The 18708-nt window shown below is 41.0% G+C and overlaps 2 protein-coding genes across 2 annotated transcripts; one reads left to right on the plus strand and one right to left on the minus strand.

Moving 5' to 3' along the window:
* Positions 1-702: 702 nt before the first annotated feature.
* On the minus strand, positions 703-5199 carry POLR3K (RNA polymerase III subunit K). The gene is made up of 3 exons (XM_018571297.1): positions 5048-5199; positions 2539-2626; positions 703-889 (listed from the first exon to the last, which is right to left on the minus strand). The coding sequence occupies exons 1-3, from the start codon at positions 5156-5158 to the stop codon at positions 762-764; spliced, it is 327 nt and encodes a 108-aa protein (XP_018426799.1). The 5' UTR covers positions 5159-5199; the 3' UTR covers positions 703-761.
* A 2383-nt stretch (positions 5200-7582) lies between these two features.
* On the plus strand, positions 7583-17490 carry SNRNP25 (small nuclear ribonucleoprotein U11/U12 subunit 25). The gene is made up of 5 exons (XM_018571296.1): positions 7583-7759; positions 8681-8771; positions 10958-11063; positions 16939-17013; positions 17410-17490. The coding sequence occupies exons 1-5, from the start codon at positions 7583-7585 to the stop codon at positions 17465-17467; spliced, it is 507 nt and encodes a 168-aa protein (XP_018426798.1). The 3' UTR covers positions 17468-17490.
* Positions 17491-18708: the final 1218 nt, after the last annotated feature.

The raw sequence follows: 18708 nt of genomic DNA on the forward strand, positions 1-18708 counted from the left end.
TTATACTGGTACCTGTGATCTGAGGAGACCTTATCGCCTTTTCTGTGCATGGGCTTCCCTCCCCCATTAAGAAGGGAAAAAGAGCACTTGACCTAGCTCTGTAGGTCTACTTCCCCAAGTGAGCACTCACTTGTTGTCATCACTCACTGGGTGGAGGTGAAGGTCTGTCTGCATTGTGTGATTATCCTTACCTGAGAGTTATATGCAGATTGGCTGTGAATCTTCTGAAGGATTTTTTTTTTTTTTGCACAATCACCATTCTTTGCTTTTGTTTTTTCCTTGAGACTTTTTATTGTCTATATTGCTTTTTTGTCTTTGTGTAGATATTTTCTATTCCTCATTTGTTTGAAGGCTCATATATGTGACTCACTTATATATGTTTCAATGTATTAGATATGTATGATTATTGTTTTTCAAATTTTTAGATATTTAGTTATATCCTTAGTGCTTGGTAGCTCTTATTTCCACATTACACTTACTGGCGCTGATCACCTTTATTGTTTATTTTTATTCTCCTTCCTTATAGTTTCCATGTATGAGCCCTCGAACAACACATTTTTTAAATGTTGAACTAGTACACCATACTTTACAAAATTATATATTTTTTCCTCTTTAACAGGTACCACTTAATTTAAACCTGCTCTGTGCATTAATTAAACAGACAAATACCAAATAAAAATGCTTAATATAAACAAAAATAAGCTTTATTGCGCTTTTTGAAGTTAATAATGAAATGCTAGTCAGTAACTTAATAAAATAATTTAATCTCTCCACCTATGTCCACACTGTAAATTACAACATTTATAAAATGTAGTCATTGGTTCATCAGCTGAACGGGTCTGGATCTGCATGAAATAGGCACGTGGATGCTCACATTTTGGACACTTTTCTGAAATTGTATGAAAAGTAAAATAGATTAGAATAAAGCACAAATGACATATTGCCATGTAAACCTTCTCTAATACACCATTAAGAAAGCAATAAACAAATTTTTGGGAATGGGGTGGAATGGTGCACAACTGCTCTGCCTGGATGAAAAACTGAAACTGTTTGGGAAGGTTGTATTTAAATTTCAAGAATTCAATTCAATTTTACAACAGATCAACATGACAGTCAGGCATCAAAATACAAAAAATCTATTCTTATTTAAATTGTGCTTGTTTTTGAGCACAACAACTTTTGAGCACATTTTCAGTGATATTGATTATTACTCTTAAAATGTACTTGTGCTTTGCCCACACAAGGCAAATCAACAGGTCCACTTTAACCTGCCAGCAAAAACCTTCTTTCTGCTTCTCTGCTGGAGCTACAAGTTAAACAGTCATTGCTAGCACAGGACTACGGACTCCTCATGTGACAGCGCTGACTGGCCAGAGCTGTCATATGGAGTGAGTCACATGCTCATCTATACCAGGAACAGGCAGATTACTGAATGGACAGTTGCCATGCTTGTGCCTATTTTACCACATGGATGAATGAGGTTAGAAGCCAGATAGCTTGAAATGCATTATTCAGCATAAGGACTGAACTCTTCCATTAGGACAGAATATGGAGAAATAAATAGTGCTCTACAAACCATCTCCATTGTGACTTTGGGGTTTTCAGTATTTCCCATAGCTCTCTAGTTTAGACTGGAAAGATGTTACAAACTTGATTACCTCACTTGCAGTTGCCAATATTTCCTACTCCAGATACTTTCTTATTTCTGGCTCGAGGGCACAGATCCCAGATTTTCCCATACCCACACCAAGCAGGAGTTGAGGAAGTTGTAGAATTCCAATTCTCTAATTCACATCACTGTTAAATTGCATCTAAACCCAAGTACAAAAATGTAGCAGCTTGCCGGTCTTTAGATTAGTTTTCTCTTTCAGATTGTTTCCATTAGTTTAACCTGGGGGACTCATTTCTAACGCTCACTCACTGCACCTATGGAGGAGCAGCCTTGTCACCCTAGTAAAGTAAAAGTGTTAGGATTACAAAACAACTCCCCCTCTCGTCATCTCCATAACATAGAAGGGAGGGGTTCTGCAGTCCACAGAGCTGAACTGGGGCGGGCAAATAACAATGCTTGAGATAAGACAAGACCGCACTGGATTTCTGAAAGAATTATCAGTTCGTTTTTTTTGCACTGATCGAGTAGGTAGAACAAAACACTTTCAATTGTATATAAAACAGGCTAAAAAGGGAGGAAATAAGAGAAGTTAATTTTTTTTTTAACACTTTAACTTAATTGAAAAAAGAAACAAGGTAAGCACGGGGACACTGCTATAGAAGAGATTCCTCACATGCTATGGCTAAAACCTGACAAAAAAAACAATCATCCAGGAAAAAAAAAAGAAGAAGATTGGGATACGGCTTTTAAATATTTTTTGTACTTCCTGTTCTATTATGAAGAAGCACCAACCTCATTGGTCCTGCACTGTAGCATAGGAGGCCTTGTAATCAAATAATTTATGCTCATTTATAATCGAACCCTACTGAAACGCGCTCATGAAAGAACCATTCATATCATACAACTATCATACAACTATTATTTACCTGCAGTTGAGTCAACATTTTCCCATGCTGCGGAACCACCCAAAACATCATCAACTTCCTTGAGTTTAGGATACTTTCTGCTAGTGACCTGAAATAAAATAGGCAATAGAAACTTTAAATATGTAGCATAAACAAATGAATTCAGAGTGTTCACCCCCCTTGTTTTCTGTTCTACATACTAAAGCCATCTTCTTCTGCCCAGTTTTGTTTTATAGTGCTCTCATCCTCACCCCAGCATTTTACCCAACTTTCCCTCCTAGTTGTTTTCCCCTACACTAAATCAGCCAGCTGTATTCATTGGCTGACAGAAAATGTAATTCATGCAGACAGTCAAAATTTTAGTCTTCAGGTTCGGGATATGTATTTAAGATGCTGTAATTGCTGACTTAGGAGAGAAAGTAAACCAAGCAAGGAACTGTAGAGTCTCTAACAGGTTTTTAATGTTGTCTGTGTATGTCACCTGTGTACACAGACAACATTATGTGTATGTATGTGGTGGCTCTCTTCTCATTTCTTCCCTGTTAAGCTGCCCATACACCTGACTATTATCGTACGATAATCATGGGTGATCCCGCGATCGTATGAGAAACGGCAGGTGTATGGGCAGTGTGCGACCGCATATACTGTAAGGTCGCATGAGTTTCGTCTTACGAGCACACTAGAAAACTTTTCGGCGGGTTGGTAGCGCGATCCCAAAATGAAACGCACAGGCCGAGGTGCGCAGGCGCACACTGCCTGCTCACCATTGCAATCATCTTTAAGCCCTCCCTTTAGCGGGGAGGACCTGCGATGATCGCAAGTACGATCTGCCTGTCCAAGATGGGCAGTTCGTACGGAATTTTAATCACCTTACAACCATCGCACAACAAAAGTCGTGCGATGGTTGTAAGGTGTATGGCAACCTTTAGAGAGAACAGGAACTGAGGTAAGATCTCCTCAATGGGAGGGCAGAGAATGGTATAAAAATTTCTTTAACTGGAGAAGAGTGAAAATCTCTGTCTCCATGTTACAGCCATTCTTGACTCAGGAGCCGGTGTTTATCTTATGCTTTACTTTACAACATCCTCCTGCAATCAAAGGACTTGCTCCTACACATACGTCTGAAAATACTGGTTGGCTGGCTCTAATGATTATCCAATAACTTAAACACATTCTGAAACACTAACCCAGAGCAAGCATGCAAATCAAGAGCTTTTCTTTTCATTCTGAAGCTGGCCGTACACCGAGAGGAGAATTTATCAAAAATGGAGCAGACAAAATCTGGAGCAGTTGTCAGTGGCAACCAATCAGCTTCAGTTTGTTCAGTTGAGATTTGAAAATGAAAGATAGAAGCCGATTGGTTGCCATGCACAACTGCTCCAGATTTTGTCTGCTTCTGTTTTGATAAATTCCCCTCTGAGTTTTTTCTGGTTCAGCCACACTCTGGTGGAATTGTGACTAGCATATGGGTAGCTTTAATTTAGTAGTTGCATGCTTGTTCTGGGTCAGTATTGAAGCCACAGAGGCATTGTCAGAAGGAGATCGGAACTATCAGCCACATCAGAAGCCCCTCTTTCTTATCAGAGTGCCCCATTTTCACATCAGAGTTCCCCCTTCACATCACAGGCCGACCACTACAAACTTTTGAGCGACCCCTGAGGATGCCAGAATGCATATGGCACCCTGGTTGAGAAAGGCTGCTATAGTGCAGTAAAACAATACTGATGCTGTAACTGCCTAAAGCTGAACTCCGGCAACAAAAAAACAAAAAGTTTTTGTTGGCCATGCGCTAATGTAAGCTTTAAAGATGTGGCAGGCTCCTGCTGTTTAGGTAAGATGATAACCCCAACCCTTCTGTAAGCAATGAGATGTACAGTCTTGGCTCCGATACAGAGAAGGTAGTGGGTAGCTCCAACCTCAGCATCTCACAAAACATTTTTTTTTTTCTTTACAAAAATAATACATGACTTTCTATGAATGCTCAATGGAGATGATGCAATTTACTTTCCCTCATGATCTCCTTGTCCATCCACAGAGTGCCTTGTATTCTGTGTAAACCCCCCCTCCCCCCAAAAGAAAACCAAATACAAAAGACGTATTGTGAATGGTCGAGGTGCTGAGCACGTGTCCCAGTTTCTTCTTTTTGCTTGAACTAGCACTGTAATCATTTATGGAAGGGTTGAGGGGAGCATGAAAATGATTAATGTACCTAATGCAAAGGTAATTAGTACATTGCGCTTTCCACATTCAAAACAATTTTAGCTGGCGATGAGCTTTTAGTTACCGTAAATCCAACTTTTACATCTTCTAATTAAAGCTTTTCTTTCAAACCAATATAAACCTATAAGTCCTCCTACCCTGTCCACTGGGTTGCACTGCTATTGCACAATATCATTCCAGAACGAATAATGTTGTCACCCTATTACAGGAAGTAGAAACATAACCAGTGAGCAGGTAATAAAAACCTACCAGTCACAGAGACATTGGATATCTACACTTAAACGTTTATATAGAGAGACCAAAGCATTACCTTGCGGTTTATGTTATGCACATATGGACATGTATTACAGGCGAATCTGTAACATTTCTGCCCTTCTTCCACTATCAGCACATTCCCACACGTCGGACAGAACAACAACATGCTTAAAGAGCGAGAAAGACGGCTCCAGCCACTTCCGCCATCAAGAAGCCAAACCTAATGTATTTCCGCCATTAGTTGGAAACGTGTCATCACTTCCGCCAGCGCATGATTGGCTGGTAGGGAACGGAAACAGGAGCGTGTTCATTAGAAGGGGCCATTCAGTTGGTATGTAACCAAGACGTGAGGAGTGAAGTAGATTATACCAGTGCATTTACTGGAGTGCCAACTATTTGTATTATAAGGGAAGACGGTGTAGATTGTCACGGCCATACTAGCTCTGAGCACATTGGAAGAAATTGATAGTGGATTCAGTTAAATGTACTTTGTAGGCGCACTTTAGGTAGAGATAGTAATTAGGTGAAAACACGTTTTGTGATTGACAAGTCCTGTTAACAGATTAACACCCTCGCCATGTTATTACATAGAGCAGGCTTTCTCCACTAGCTTCCGTGCAACTTTTGCTCAGCATCATGTGTTTCCATTATGCATGCGGGCTGACATGACACTTATCTAGGGCAGGCGATAGCCATTCAGGAGAGATAGGAAGCCTCGGTCCAGACATGCTGTGCTCTCTGCCATGCTGCTGCTCTGATGTGAAAGGGGAGCTATTAAAGGGTAACACCACTTTCCCAGGCGAATTTGGGAAAATTGAATTACCGCCACCAATCTGCCCACTCTTCCCCCAGCCGCTGCTCTGACCTCCTAACTGAACACTCCTTCCCCGCTGCAGTTGCCTGTGTACTATCCTTACACCGTACACAACAGAGCAGGCCTGCACTCGATATTTTGCTTGCAAATGGTGAGCACTCATTGGTTACCTGTTTGTGCTGGGCAATGAGAAGCACTTCTGACCGCGCTGACCAATAAGAAGTGCTTCTCACTGTTCAGTGTGGTCACCTGACCAGCATGTGCTTGCCCTTTGCCAATGGAATTTGAAATACTGAGTGCAGGGCTGCGCTGCTGTGTATGGATAGTAGTTGACATTGGGTCTCCCCATATCTAGGATAAGCGTCTGGTATGGACTTGGGGAAACATATCTTTTTAGATTTCGGATTTGGGTGTCTGAGATGTTGCATGCTTTTAGAGGGTGCTGTGACTGAGAAAATGTTGAGAAACGCTGACATAGAGCATACCTCCACATTTTGTGATGGGGAACAGGGACCCCTAAACTGCAGCAAAAATGAGGGTGGCTCAGTGGTGTCACAAGGGGGGTCATTTTGGTGTCACCCCCTCTGAAAAGTCGGGCGCTCGGTCATGGACCGAACGCCCGACAGTATCAGGAGAGAGGAGGGGACGCGGCGGCATACCTTATCCCGCCGGGTGACTGTCCCCTCCTCTCTCTGCTGGCGTCCATCACCAAGATGGCCGCCAGCAGGTATCAGAAAACTGCCGTGCGTGCGCAATGACATCATGCGCATGCGTGGTGACGTCTCGGCGGGGTGACACTCGGTTACCTCTCCGGGTGTCACCCAGCCTCGGGACGCCCCCGGGGTGGCTTATTGGAAGAATTAGGTCATAACTAGGAATGTTTTTAACAACACAAGTTAACAAAATAAGGATAGCTTGGGAAAAAAACCTTTAAAATCTTTATTACTAAAGATTTTATTTGTTTTATTTTTAGTGATCCTGTTGCAGGAAAAAAGTACGCCTTTGAAAGATGACACTAGAAGATATGTATCAAGTAAATTAGCAACACAGGGCTTGTTCACATGTGTGTTAATCAGCATTGATCAAAGCAAGCTCAACACAAGGACAAAGAGAAAACAATTGCTTTCTAGGTGCATTGTGTAAAAATGTTGGGTGTCTGCATTTTTACACAGAGCAATGTATAACAGTTGAATAAAGTGTCATTTTGTAAAACTTCAATAAAGTTAAATAGATAAAAAGAGGAAAATGATGCATTGTAACAACATCCGCATTGCACCTATACAATGCAGACAAGTGCATGCGTTTATGTAGCATAAAGAGCGCAGGCTGGTGTGAACAGGCCCTTTGACTCCGATCCGGCTGCCTTTCACTTGGGGCCTGATTTATAACTCGCCCAGCATATAGGTTGGTGATTGCCATTCACACGGCACTACTGCCCCTAGATGGCACTGGGGAGGATAGAAATTTCCTGTAGGGGGATTTAAAGTACTTGATTTTTGTGTGCTTTTAAATGAATGTTATTTTAATTGGTGACAGGGTCTCTTTAGGGCAAAAGGGAATAAATACCCGTTTAAGAGGAAAGTTGCTTTTCTAGCAATGTAGATTATGGCAAGTTTAAGGTGCTGCAAATTTGCGTAATTTAGAACAAAATTGACTGAAAGCAGAATATTACTATAATCTTGATGTTTTAATATAGGCACTCATAGGAAGTCATCTTAAGGTCAGCACTGGAAAAAATGTTTGTTTTAAGAATTTAATTTTTTTTTTTTTAGGAAAATGGATGTTGATATAAAAATTAAATCAGAATATGACAATTACGAAGAGATTCACTCTAACGAGGTCGAACAGGAAGATGCAGAAGAGGAACTCCCACATGCAGAGGTTGTAGACATATTCCAGGAAGGCTTGGCAATGATGGTGCAAGATCCTCTACTGTGTGACCTACCAATACAGGTAATAAATACGTTCTGCAACAGTACCAAGACAAATGCCATCATTTTCTTTGTTACATTTAAGTTCATTTAAAATCCTGTAACCTTCACCCTAGGACCTTTTTCTCTTGCACATATGCTGACCTTTATTTTGGTCAAGTCTGGCAACTTTATGCCAGCATTCTCTGACCTCTGCTTCATTAATTGGCATCTTTGTGCAGGTAGTTGCGTATGTTGCACCCCTGATCCTGTCACCTCTGTAACCATGGTATCCTGATCTGGTCATTTGTAGGGTTCCCCCTATTTGTTTTTGTTTCTCTTTCAGCCTCATTAAATAAATTGTTATGGTTTGTTTTTGCCTGCTAGCCTCTGATCCTCAGCCTTTCACACCCTGTGTATGGTACCCAAGGCTTAAACTGACCTGACATCACCTGAAGTGGAACTGAAGACAAAAAAAAGTTAAAATATTGAACAGTTTGTTTAGGGACACAGATCCTGCAATTACCTGTAGATTTATTAATTAATATAGTAGTAAATTATTGGGTTTTTTAGAGCTACTTCTGAGCTGTCACTTCCCATGTAGAAGGGACAAAGAGAAGAGCAATGGCCTTCTGCTGTTGCTTATAAGCCCATGACTTGTACCCCACAGGTCTAGTATCCTTTTTTTTCTCCTCTTCCCTACCCCAAATGAACACTTTGAGAAAACTTTTATTTTTGCTGAGTTAAAAAAAATCCCCTTTTTTTCTGATTCATGTGTGCAGGCATAGAAGTGCCTGCGCTGCTATGTAATGGGCACTTTTTTATGGTTTTCTTTGCCACAGGTTTGCCAAAAGGCTAAGCATGTTCAGATTTTTTCTCTGAAGTTGTTTATTAATAGTTTGTGGTATTTAGCTGTATAACATATTTTTTGTGATGTCTTTTTTTTCTTTTATATTCCTTCTAGGTCACACTGGAAGAAATAAATTCCCAAATTGCACTTGAATTTGGCCAGGCCATGACTGTCAATGTGTGTAAAGCTGACAAAGATATTATGCGTAAGTATTGCTCAGAGTTAATATGTACAGAGTGTGCCTCACCCTTGCTAACTGCACCATCCCTGGGGAACATATCCCTATGCATAAATGTTCAGTATACAAGTTTTTATTAATTTGATGCTGCATACATTTAGTATGAGAAAATTATTATTGATAATATGCACATACAAATGGTATGAATATTAATGAAAATTATTTTTCTTGTCCATTGAGGGAAACCAGAAGTGATAAACTATTGGGTTTTACTGACGCCTAAAGAAGGATTGGAAACGGGCCAAAAATAAAACTGTAGGCCAGCCCAGGATAACCTCTCCTACTGCAACCATGCCTCAGTTTTTGCCCCTGTTCTAGAAGGATGGATGTCTTTTATTCAGCTCTATTGTGAAAAGACTAACCTGATTGTTTGCTAGCATTTTCTTTCTTTAATCAGCACTCTTGAGAAGACTCATGAGACAGCTCCTAGTCTGCCACACCCTCAGACAAATCCTCAGCATGAAGGTGTGCTTCCACTTTTTATGGTTGGGTGGTGTCTGTTAGACTTTGCTGACACTTGGACAGCATCTCAGATGATTGGTTGCAGGATGTGGTTTCCTGGGGCTACAAAATAGAGTATTATTCCAAACCCCTTCTTCCGTTCCTTCCAAACTTCCTGTGTCACCACACAGGGCTGCATATCTCTAGGTGGCCATAGCAGGTTTTCTGGATCAGGGTGTCATTGCCCCAGTTGCTGTGGCAGAATAATTTTAGGTATTTTACCTTAACCTATTCACAGCCAACAGAAGCATCCGTCCCATCTTGGATCACAACGGGATTTAAAAAAATTACGCATAGAGTCAACCAGTGGTTCCTCCGCTTTGCTGTTGGCCCCCTGCACTTTTAGCTTGTGGCCCAGCCATTCGGCCTCTCTTCTGCTCCTTGGGATTTCCCCAAGGTGCTGGCTCTAGTAATAGTCTGCTGTGCTTATTGTGGGCATCCCAATTGTGGGATATTTAGATCACTTCCTGCTGAAGGAGCAACTGGTACAAGCTCTGGCAGCCAACATAGCCTTGACTGTTCAGATGTTACAGAGGATCTTTTACCTTTTATCTTTTTAAATCAGCACTAGAACCGATGCTTGGAGTATTTGGGTCTAGTCCTAGATACAGCTTAGGCCAGAGTCTTTCTTCCCCAAGAGAAGCTTCAAACTGTGATTCTAGAATAGCAATCTTTAGTTCAGGAATCATCCTTCTATCTGCTTTTGCTTCAGGGTCTCATGGTAGCTTCCTTACTCCAGACCCCTGCAACATACAATTCTGTCATAATGGGACAAGTCATTGGCTGATTCTTCTGGCGCTGAGGGCCAAGATGTTCCTGACTTGTTGGCACAAGTGTGTAGCGTATACCTTTCCTCGCTTAAAATATCTTTCTTGGCTGCTTCACATTCATGCAGGGTATTCATGTGATCCTCATTGCTCTGGATTGGCCCAGACGGATGTGGTACTACTACCTGATAAAACGTCTGGTGTACACCCTATGGGTACTTCCACTTCATCCGCATCCTCTGTCTCAAGGACTGATTTACCATCCTACTTCATTGTCCCTGACTTTGATGGCATGGCTATTGAAGCCCAGGTTCTGGGAGACAGAGGCATCTCTGAATCTGTTATTCCCACAATACTTAGAGAGAAACTTTACTCATATCTCTGAAATGACAACAAATATATCTTTTGAAATGTTTAGTAATGGCGATTTACAAACCGATAATTACAGGCTTTTTATTTTTTGCAAACCTTATTTTTCTTTTCCTTCCCATTCTTTTAACAGTGGCCATTTGTACTAGGGATGCACCGATACTAGTATTGGTGTCGATGCAGAGTATTTGGGGTGAGTACGAGCACCGAGCACTCTACCAAATGCTCTGATACCTTCCCTGATACGGGAACTTCTGGTCAGAGGAAGATTTCCTCTGACCACCAGTGCCGTAGGAAAACATGAAGCCGGTGTCCCGGGCAGTCAAGAATCCGGGCGGCAAGTAATGACCCACCTCCCTGCTTCCTGATTGGCCGGGAAGCCGGCTCCATGCCGATTGACTGGGAAGCTGGCTTTCCGGCCAATCAGCATGGAGCTGACCGAACAGCCCGGGAAGCCGGCCCCCAATATAAGTACTTATATTTGCAACCTGAAATGTCCATTGTTTTTCATTACAGCTGTTGTTGTTGTTCAAAATGCCACAGTTCTGGATTTGAAAAAAGCTATACAGAGATACATCCAGCTGAAGCACCAGCGTGAAGGTGGAATACAGCATGTCAGTTGGTAAGATATATAAATGAATGTGCAAGTGATGTGCAGAAGTAAAAATGTCTAAATATAAATTCGATACAACAGACAAGGATAGGTGTGCTTACCTGAAATTAGAACACTGCTGTAAAATATTTACTGCTTGTGACTGGCACAAAAGAGCTAAAAGCTTAAATCATCTATCCTCCTTACAGAGTGCCTATGAAAAGTAATTACCCTTATGGAAGTTTTCATATTATATTGTAATTGAATTAGTATAAGGGACTGAAAGCGAAGCTGTGTTGCTGAAAGCTTGCCACGCTGTACATCATCTTCAGGACAACAAAAACAGTCAATGAAATGCACTGCGTGGAAAGAGGGCAGGACTTGATGGAGCAAAATACAGTTCTAATAAGCTGTACTTGGAAAGGTGGGTGCAAACAGATGACCACTTAACTCAGCATCCACTACTGATCAAGTCACCAATCATAGAGTATCTACAAAGAAAAAACACTTTCAAGTATGCTTTAGTGTACATTCTTTAAGTTTATTGAGGGACACAAGATTCAGACTCATGATCCGCTAACAGTTCCAGGGCAGCCTGTAGTGTGTTCATTTCAAGGACCTGACACCCACAACCTGGATCATTGTGCATTGCGTGAGTCCTTATATCTCCTCTTTTGGCTCTGTTGGGTATAGCCCCCTCCTACAGTTTAACATGGCAGGATTTCTGGGCCTATGCAGGTTTTTTGGAACCAATTGCAATGTTAATTGCTGATTCTTACCACAGAGGACATAACTGTACCTCTATGCCTTCCCCCTAGAAAATCATTTATCTGATCTGCCTGCAGCCTTAGCAGCTTCTGAGCCTTCAGTTGTGGAGGCTATATTTGATGAAGGGTCACAAAAATCTCCATGAAGTTCTCCCTAAGTCGGCACAGGCAGCTACCATAACTCCAAGGTTTCGAAATACTATTTTGGCTCTTTTTGAAGTGGTGTGTGCAGACTTAAAGATGGAGAAGCAGCCTGTAGCTTCTACTAGAGCTGCTAACAGTCTAGGGTCCCTAAGAGGTCCTAAGAACAATACAACTTTTCCCATACACATGCTATTTCCAGACGTTCTGTGCACTGATTGGAAAACTGCTGATAACTGTTTACACCTCTGAAATGTTTTGTGATCCAATATCCATTTTAGGAGACCTTTATTAAGAAGTAGGTCATTCCCTTAGTTGTTCTGACAGTGCCCTGTCTTACTAAAGCTGCTTAAAGTTGCTGCGTGTGCCCTTCAAAGGCGAACATCTCTTCGAAGCTGTCTTGGACACCTTCATCAAGGATATTACTGAAGGTAGGAAAACCCATCTACCCCAGCAAAAGAAGCCTGAGCCTCAAACTGAGAAGAATTACCTCTCCTTTGAGGCCTTCTGGCTTCCAGTTCAATAACAAAATGGACAGATTTTTAGCAAGTACAAATATCCTGTTACGGTTGTATGACTTTGTAGAGTAATTAGGGGAAATTATTAGTTCTGCTTTAAGTTTCGAAGTAAATACAGTCGCTTAAGAGCACACCCACAAATGTCGACGACCACTGCAAAGAACACCCACACATTATGGTGACCAAAGATGATTGACAGTTTACAAAACGAATAGGTTTAATAGGTGCACAAACAACGAAACTGACGTGGAGGAGAGAGATTTATGACAAACAGTTGTAGAAGCCAGCAATTAAGCGGGATGAAGGTAGCTGCTGCAGCTACAGATACTTGAATTGGGGATATGACGGTGAGCATGGAATGGAAACCTTTGTATACAAAAGTGGACACTCTAGAAACGAGTAAAAAATAAGGTAAGGCTGGAGTTTAACTTTAAGACCTATGGACTCGCTTACCAGACTGGTTTTGGCCTTTCACCTTAACCAAGACATTGTGCTTCTGTCCACCTGTCTGGCCCCTGTACATCAGAAATACATTTTCCTTCAATGTCTGAATGTAGTTTAAGGTATATGTTTCTATCTCAAAGCCACTACCTTGATTAGAAGGACTGACTCCCTCTTTGTCATCCCTGGTGGACTCCGTAAAGGGGAAGCAGTTTCTGGTGTCACTATTTCTTGATGGCTCAAAACATCAATAGATAAAAGCAGGGAGCCACACGCCAATGATGCCACTTCCTTTCCAAATCTTTATTAAGCCAGACATGCACACTTCAGATCGCCATGCAAAAATCACCCCGTTCCCAATGTGCTTCAACATTACAGGCTTAATCGTGGAGCTATCTGTGTGACTAAATCCGAAAAGCTGCAAGAGGGGTGGTTTTAGGGTGGGGATTTACAATGTGCATGTTTGGCTGAATAAACTTTTTGGGAAAGGAAGTGACGTCATTGGTGTGAGGCCCTCTGCTTTTGGTATCAAAGATACACAGTGAGGACCCGCACCCGCAGCAAATGGAAGAATCAAATGAGGTTGTTTTTTATCACTCTTCTACCAACTGTAAAATTATCATTTAAGTTTATGGTCTAAAGTATTGAGTTCCTCCCTGTCCTGTCAAGGCACACTAGATCTGTGAGTGCTTTTTGTCATCAGGCAACCGTTTCCCAGATTTGCAAGGCTGCCACCTGGCCTTCTGTTCACACATTCTCTGATTTTTACTAGATTTATAGGTGGCATCGGAGACTAGGGAGTATAAAGCATACACCAAACATATTGTAGAAATCTCGGGAAGACAGATTAAGGTATGCAGAAACACCATATGATGAACATAGCAGAGTCAATTTACTTGTCTTTACATATTAATAACATTAGCAAGTGCCTGGACCTGGGGATGGTTGGGTTATCTAGGTGTGTCTGTTGGGGGAAAACAGGGAGCATGATTTCTGTGTCCAGCATTAAAAACATGTGCCTAGGGTTAGATTGGAGAAGAGCTGAAATGAAATGGCACAGATGAAACTGACCATGATGCAGGAACCAGCTCCAGATCTGTTGTCATTGGTTTGTTGGATCATTTATATAGGGGTTTGGAAGAGCGAGTCTTCCTGAGGTTTTGTGTAAGTACCCCATGTGATAGCATATTGGTGGTGACCGGTCCTCTTTAAGGTGTCACCTTTCCACTTTAAGCTATTGAAGTGCAGACCGCCCTTCAATAGCTTATTGCTCAGCTTCAGGAGCCGAGCAATGACAGCTATGGGACCGGAAATGATGCAATCCGCATTGCTCCTGGTCCCATAGAGGGGGGAGGAGATCGGTGAACGGACTTTTCACAGCACTTCTCCCCAGCTTCCTGCGACACCTGAGAAGGCGTTCCCAGGCCCACAGAAGGGGCAGCGGAGCCCGGGAAACACGGCGGGGGTGTTATGTGGGGGGGTTGGCACTTTACCGGCCTATAGAAGCGATCTGACGGCCGTTGAGTCCTGGCCTTTTGTTTAAATGGGCCCGCTGCCAATGTCATACTATGTACGTTACTAGTCATGAAGGGGTTAAAACTATCTTTCAAAAAACATGATATGCCCCCCCCACACCATATGCCCTGCCTAAAGGTTCCCATTGAGATTGATAGCACAACTATTCTTTCCTCCCCTCATGCTAGGGTGCTAGGTGTAATCTTGGACTCTGACCTCACTTTTCAGCCCCACATCTAGTCACTGTCCAAATCCTGCCACCTTCACCTCAACATATGTTTCTTCCAAAACAATGAAACCATCAAGCTACTAATCCACTCACTTCTCTCTTGTGTCAGCTATTGCAACTTTCCCCTCATTGGCCTACCTGTACACAGGCTATTCCCCCTTCAGTCTTTCATGAATTCTGCTGCCAGGCTCATCCACCTAACCAACCACACAGCGTCTGCAATCCTTCTCGCTTCCAGTCACCTAAACTATCAAATTAAAAATATTAGCAACCACTTTCAAAGCTATCCACAACTCTGCCCCCAGCTACATCTTCAAACTCGTCTCAAAATATCACCCTAACCGTCCTCCGCCCCTACCAAGACCTTCTGCTCTATAGCTCCCTATTGCTCCTCTATTACTGCTTAAGGTATTACATTCTCTGATTTTGGCACATGTTGCTCCTTCCCTCCAATGAAAAATTAAAAACTGTTATGAGATACACATTTTTTTTCATTGGTTTGGGGGCACCAGGGAAGGGAGCAGTGGAGTTTTACGTTATCTTTCCTTACCTCTATACAGTAACAAATGTATTTAGTCTGAAAAGCCTTGAGCTACTTGCATTCTAATTGCCATGACCATTGTTGGCAGCTAAGCCACGTACTGTATGTAGCATCTAAATGTAATATTTCTGGTAAAGACTGAATAACAATGTTAGTCTTAATTTTACTGCCAGTGTCATAAAATGTATTCGTAATATACGGTGAGGAAAATAATTATTTGATCGCCTGCAGATTTTGCAATTTTGCCCACTTACAAAGAAATGAAAGGTCTATAATTTTTATCATAGGTGTATTTTAAATGATAGAGACAGAATATCAACCAAAAATCCAAAAAAAACACATGATACAAATGTTATAAATTGAGTTGCAGTTCAGTGATTAAAATAAGTGTTTGATCCCCTACCAACCATCAATAATTCTGGCTCCCACAGACTGGCTATGTGGTACACAGATTAGTCCTGTCAATTTAGGAAGGTGCTCCTAGCGACAACTTGTTTTGTATATAAAAGACACCTGTCCACAGAATCTCTTTCTTCCATTCAAACCTCGCCACCATGGGCAAGAACAAAAGAGCTGTCAAAAGACGTTAGGGACAAGATTGTACACAAGACTGGAATGGGCTACAAGACTATCAGAAAGAAGCTTGGTGAGAAGAAAACAACTGTTGGAGCGATTATTCGCAAATGGAAGGAATACAAAATAACCATCAATCGCCCTCGGTCTGGAGCTCCATGCAAGATTTCGCCTCATGTGGTAAGGATGATCATGAGAAAAGTGAGGGATCAGCCTAGAACTACATGGGAGGAGCTTGTGAATGATCTCAAGGCAGTTGGACCACAGTCCCCAAACAAACCATTGGTAACACAATACACCGCCATGGATTGAGATCCTGCAGCGCCTGCAAGGTCCCCCTCCTCAAGAAGGCACATGTATAGACCCGTCTGAAGTTTGCCAATGAACATCTAAATGATTCAGAGAAGGATTGGGAGAAAGTGCTGCCATCAGATGAGACCAAAATTGAGCTCTTTGGCATTAACTCGACTCGCCGTGTTTGGAGGAAGAAAAATGCTGACTATGACCCTAAGAACACCATCCCTACAGTCAAATACGGAGGTGGAAACATTATGCTTTGTGGCTGTTTCTCTGCTAAAGGTACAGGCCGACTTTGCCGCATTGAGGGGCCAATGGGCGGGGCCATGTATTGTACAATCTTGGATGAGAACCTCCTTCCCTCAGCCAGAACACTAAAGATGGGTCATGGATGGGTTTTTCAGCACGACAATGACCCAAAACATACCGCCAAGGCAACAAAGCAGTGGCTCAAGAAGAAGCACACTAAGGTCATGGAGTGGCCTAGCCATTCTCCAGACCTTAATCCTATAGAAAATTTATCGAGGGAGCTGAAACTTTGAGTTGCCAAGCGACAGCCAAGAAACCTTAAGGATTTAGAGAAGATCTGTAAAGAAGAGTGGACCACAATCCACTAAATATTTGCCACACTGTATTTGCCATTAGGCCTACAGGAATGATTGGCTACACAAAGTGTAGGTAACTAAATCAAAGTTGCGATAGCAGTAAGGGTATGAGCAATCGCTTTCCAGACACGGGATATTTGCAATAAATATATTACTTGGAACTGGATCAACAGATATTGATTTTACCAGGAATGTTGTTTGCACTCTTGGAACTATTTTTGAAATTTCTGTTCCTAATTTTTTTAATAATGATTCCTTCTGTACATTTTGGTTAACAGGACATATGTGTGGCGAACATACCAATTGTCCTTTGCTGGAGAGAAGCTTGACCATGATGAGAAAAGTCTTCGCGAGTAAGTTTAAAAATGTTTTATTTATTTATTTATTTTTTAAATTATGCTTTTAGTTGCATAGTTTAGGGAGAGAAACATCACCCAATACAATCTTAACCTTTCACTAGCCTGACCATGAAATAAACCAAAATCTGTATTTCGACTAGCAAGTTACACAAAATCTGCTTTGCCTGTAATACAGCAGAATGGAAACCGAAATGTGCTCTGCAGCCCGTCCACTGCCAAGGACACAAGAGGTTTATTAGCAAACAAATGAATGCATTTGTCTCTGGTTTCTGTAGAAAGGTAGCTTCATTATAACCTTGATATTAAATAATACGTCAAGAAAGTGATATTTCTAAAATAAATGCTTTTTGTTTATACATGCTTTTGTTCAGTAATTTGTCTTTTTTTAAGGTGTGGCATAAAAAACAGAGATGAGGTGTGTTTTGTGAAGAGGCTGAGAAATAAATAGCATCTTGGTAAGATAAGACACATACTGTAGTTCTAGTTTTATTTTTTCTCTTTATGTATGATTAGGTGTTGGGTAAATACAAAATATACAAGATAAATAGTGACAATTTAGGAGGTCTTTACTGCGATTATATGGTGGTTAAACTTAATGTTTCTCTATAAAACTGTAAACTGGGATTTTGACATTTGTAATATTGCTGCTTAACACCTTCATATTTGAGCTTTTTTTCAGTTTCTGTTCCTTAATGACTGAAGCACTTTTTAGATTTTTGCTGTGTGATTCTTCCATGGCAGTAATATACTTTCTTACTAAGTGCACCCACACATATTATATATTGTTTTTTAGAGGACAGATAGAACTATGTATATATACATCACATATGTGTGCCTAACACCTCACTTAGGATGAATAAAATATAAAAAAAGAAAAAACGTAAAGAAAACATTCCACCCCCCCATTTTGATTAGTATTGTTTTTTTAGAAAAATAGTACAGCTAAAGGAAATGCATTAAAAAAAAATCATATATTTGTCCTTTATTTTGAAACACCTCACATCCCTAGAATTTGAGAACTTTTTTTGTACTTCTGGGCCTAAAAACAAAAAGATAACATTTTATTTTTTTTTCTCTAAAACCTAATCGTGGTTAGGTGGCCTACAATCTCACTGTAATTAAGTGTCAAGAACTGTCACACTTAATGACATTGACATACTTTGAACAATGCCATCATGAGGGGGTTAAATAGAAAAATTAACCCCTTAGGGTGAAAAACAAAGCTGCAGCTCAGCTGCAGATTTTCATTGTAAGGGGTTAATTTGTATAATAATTATAGGATAAAATATTTTTGCATATTTAATTTTTATTTTGTTAAATTACCGTATATACTCGAGTATAAGCCGTCCCGAATATAAGCCGAGGTACCTAATTTTACCACAAAAAACTGGGAAAAAGTATTGACTCGAGTATAAGCCGAGGGTGGGAAATGAGGCAGCTACTGGTAAATGTACAAAATGAAGATAGATACCAATAAAATTACATGAATATTTATTTAAAAGAAAAACAATAACCTAGCTCTGTAAGTGGAAAAGGGGGTACAGAACTTTACAAAAGCTTCATTTCTTCATTAATGGATGCCTCAATACTGAGGCATCCATTAATGAACGGTAACCGCTGATCTCAGCACTTACCGGCTTTTAAAAGCTTCAAATAGCTGATCACGTACAGTGTGCGTGGTCAGTTATT

The sequence above is a fragment of the Nanorana parkeri genome, unplaced genomic scaffold (genome assembly GCF_000935625.1).
Source record: "Nanorana parkeri isolate BGI_ZX_2015 unplaced genomic scaffold, ASM93562v1 scaffold1727, whole genome shotgun sequence".
Classification (NCBI taxonomy): domain Eukaryota; kingdom Metazoa; phylum Chordata; class Amphibia; order Anura; family Dicroglossidae; genus Nanorana; species Nanorana parkeri.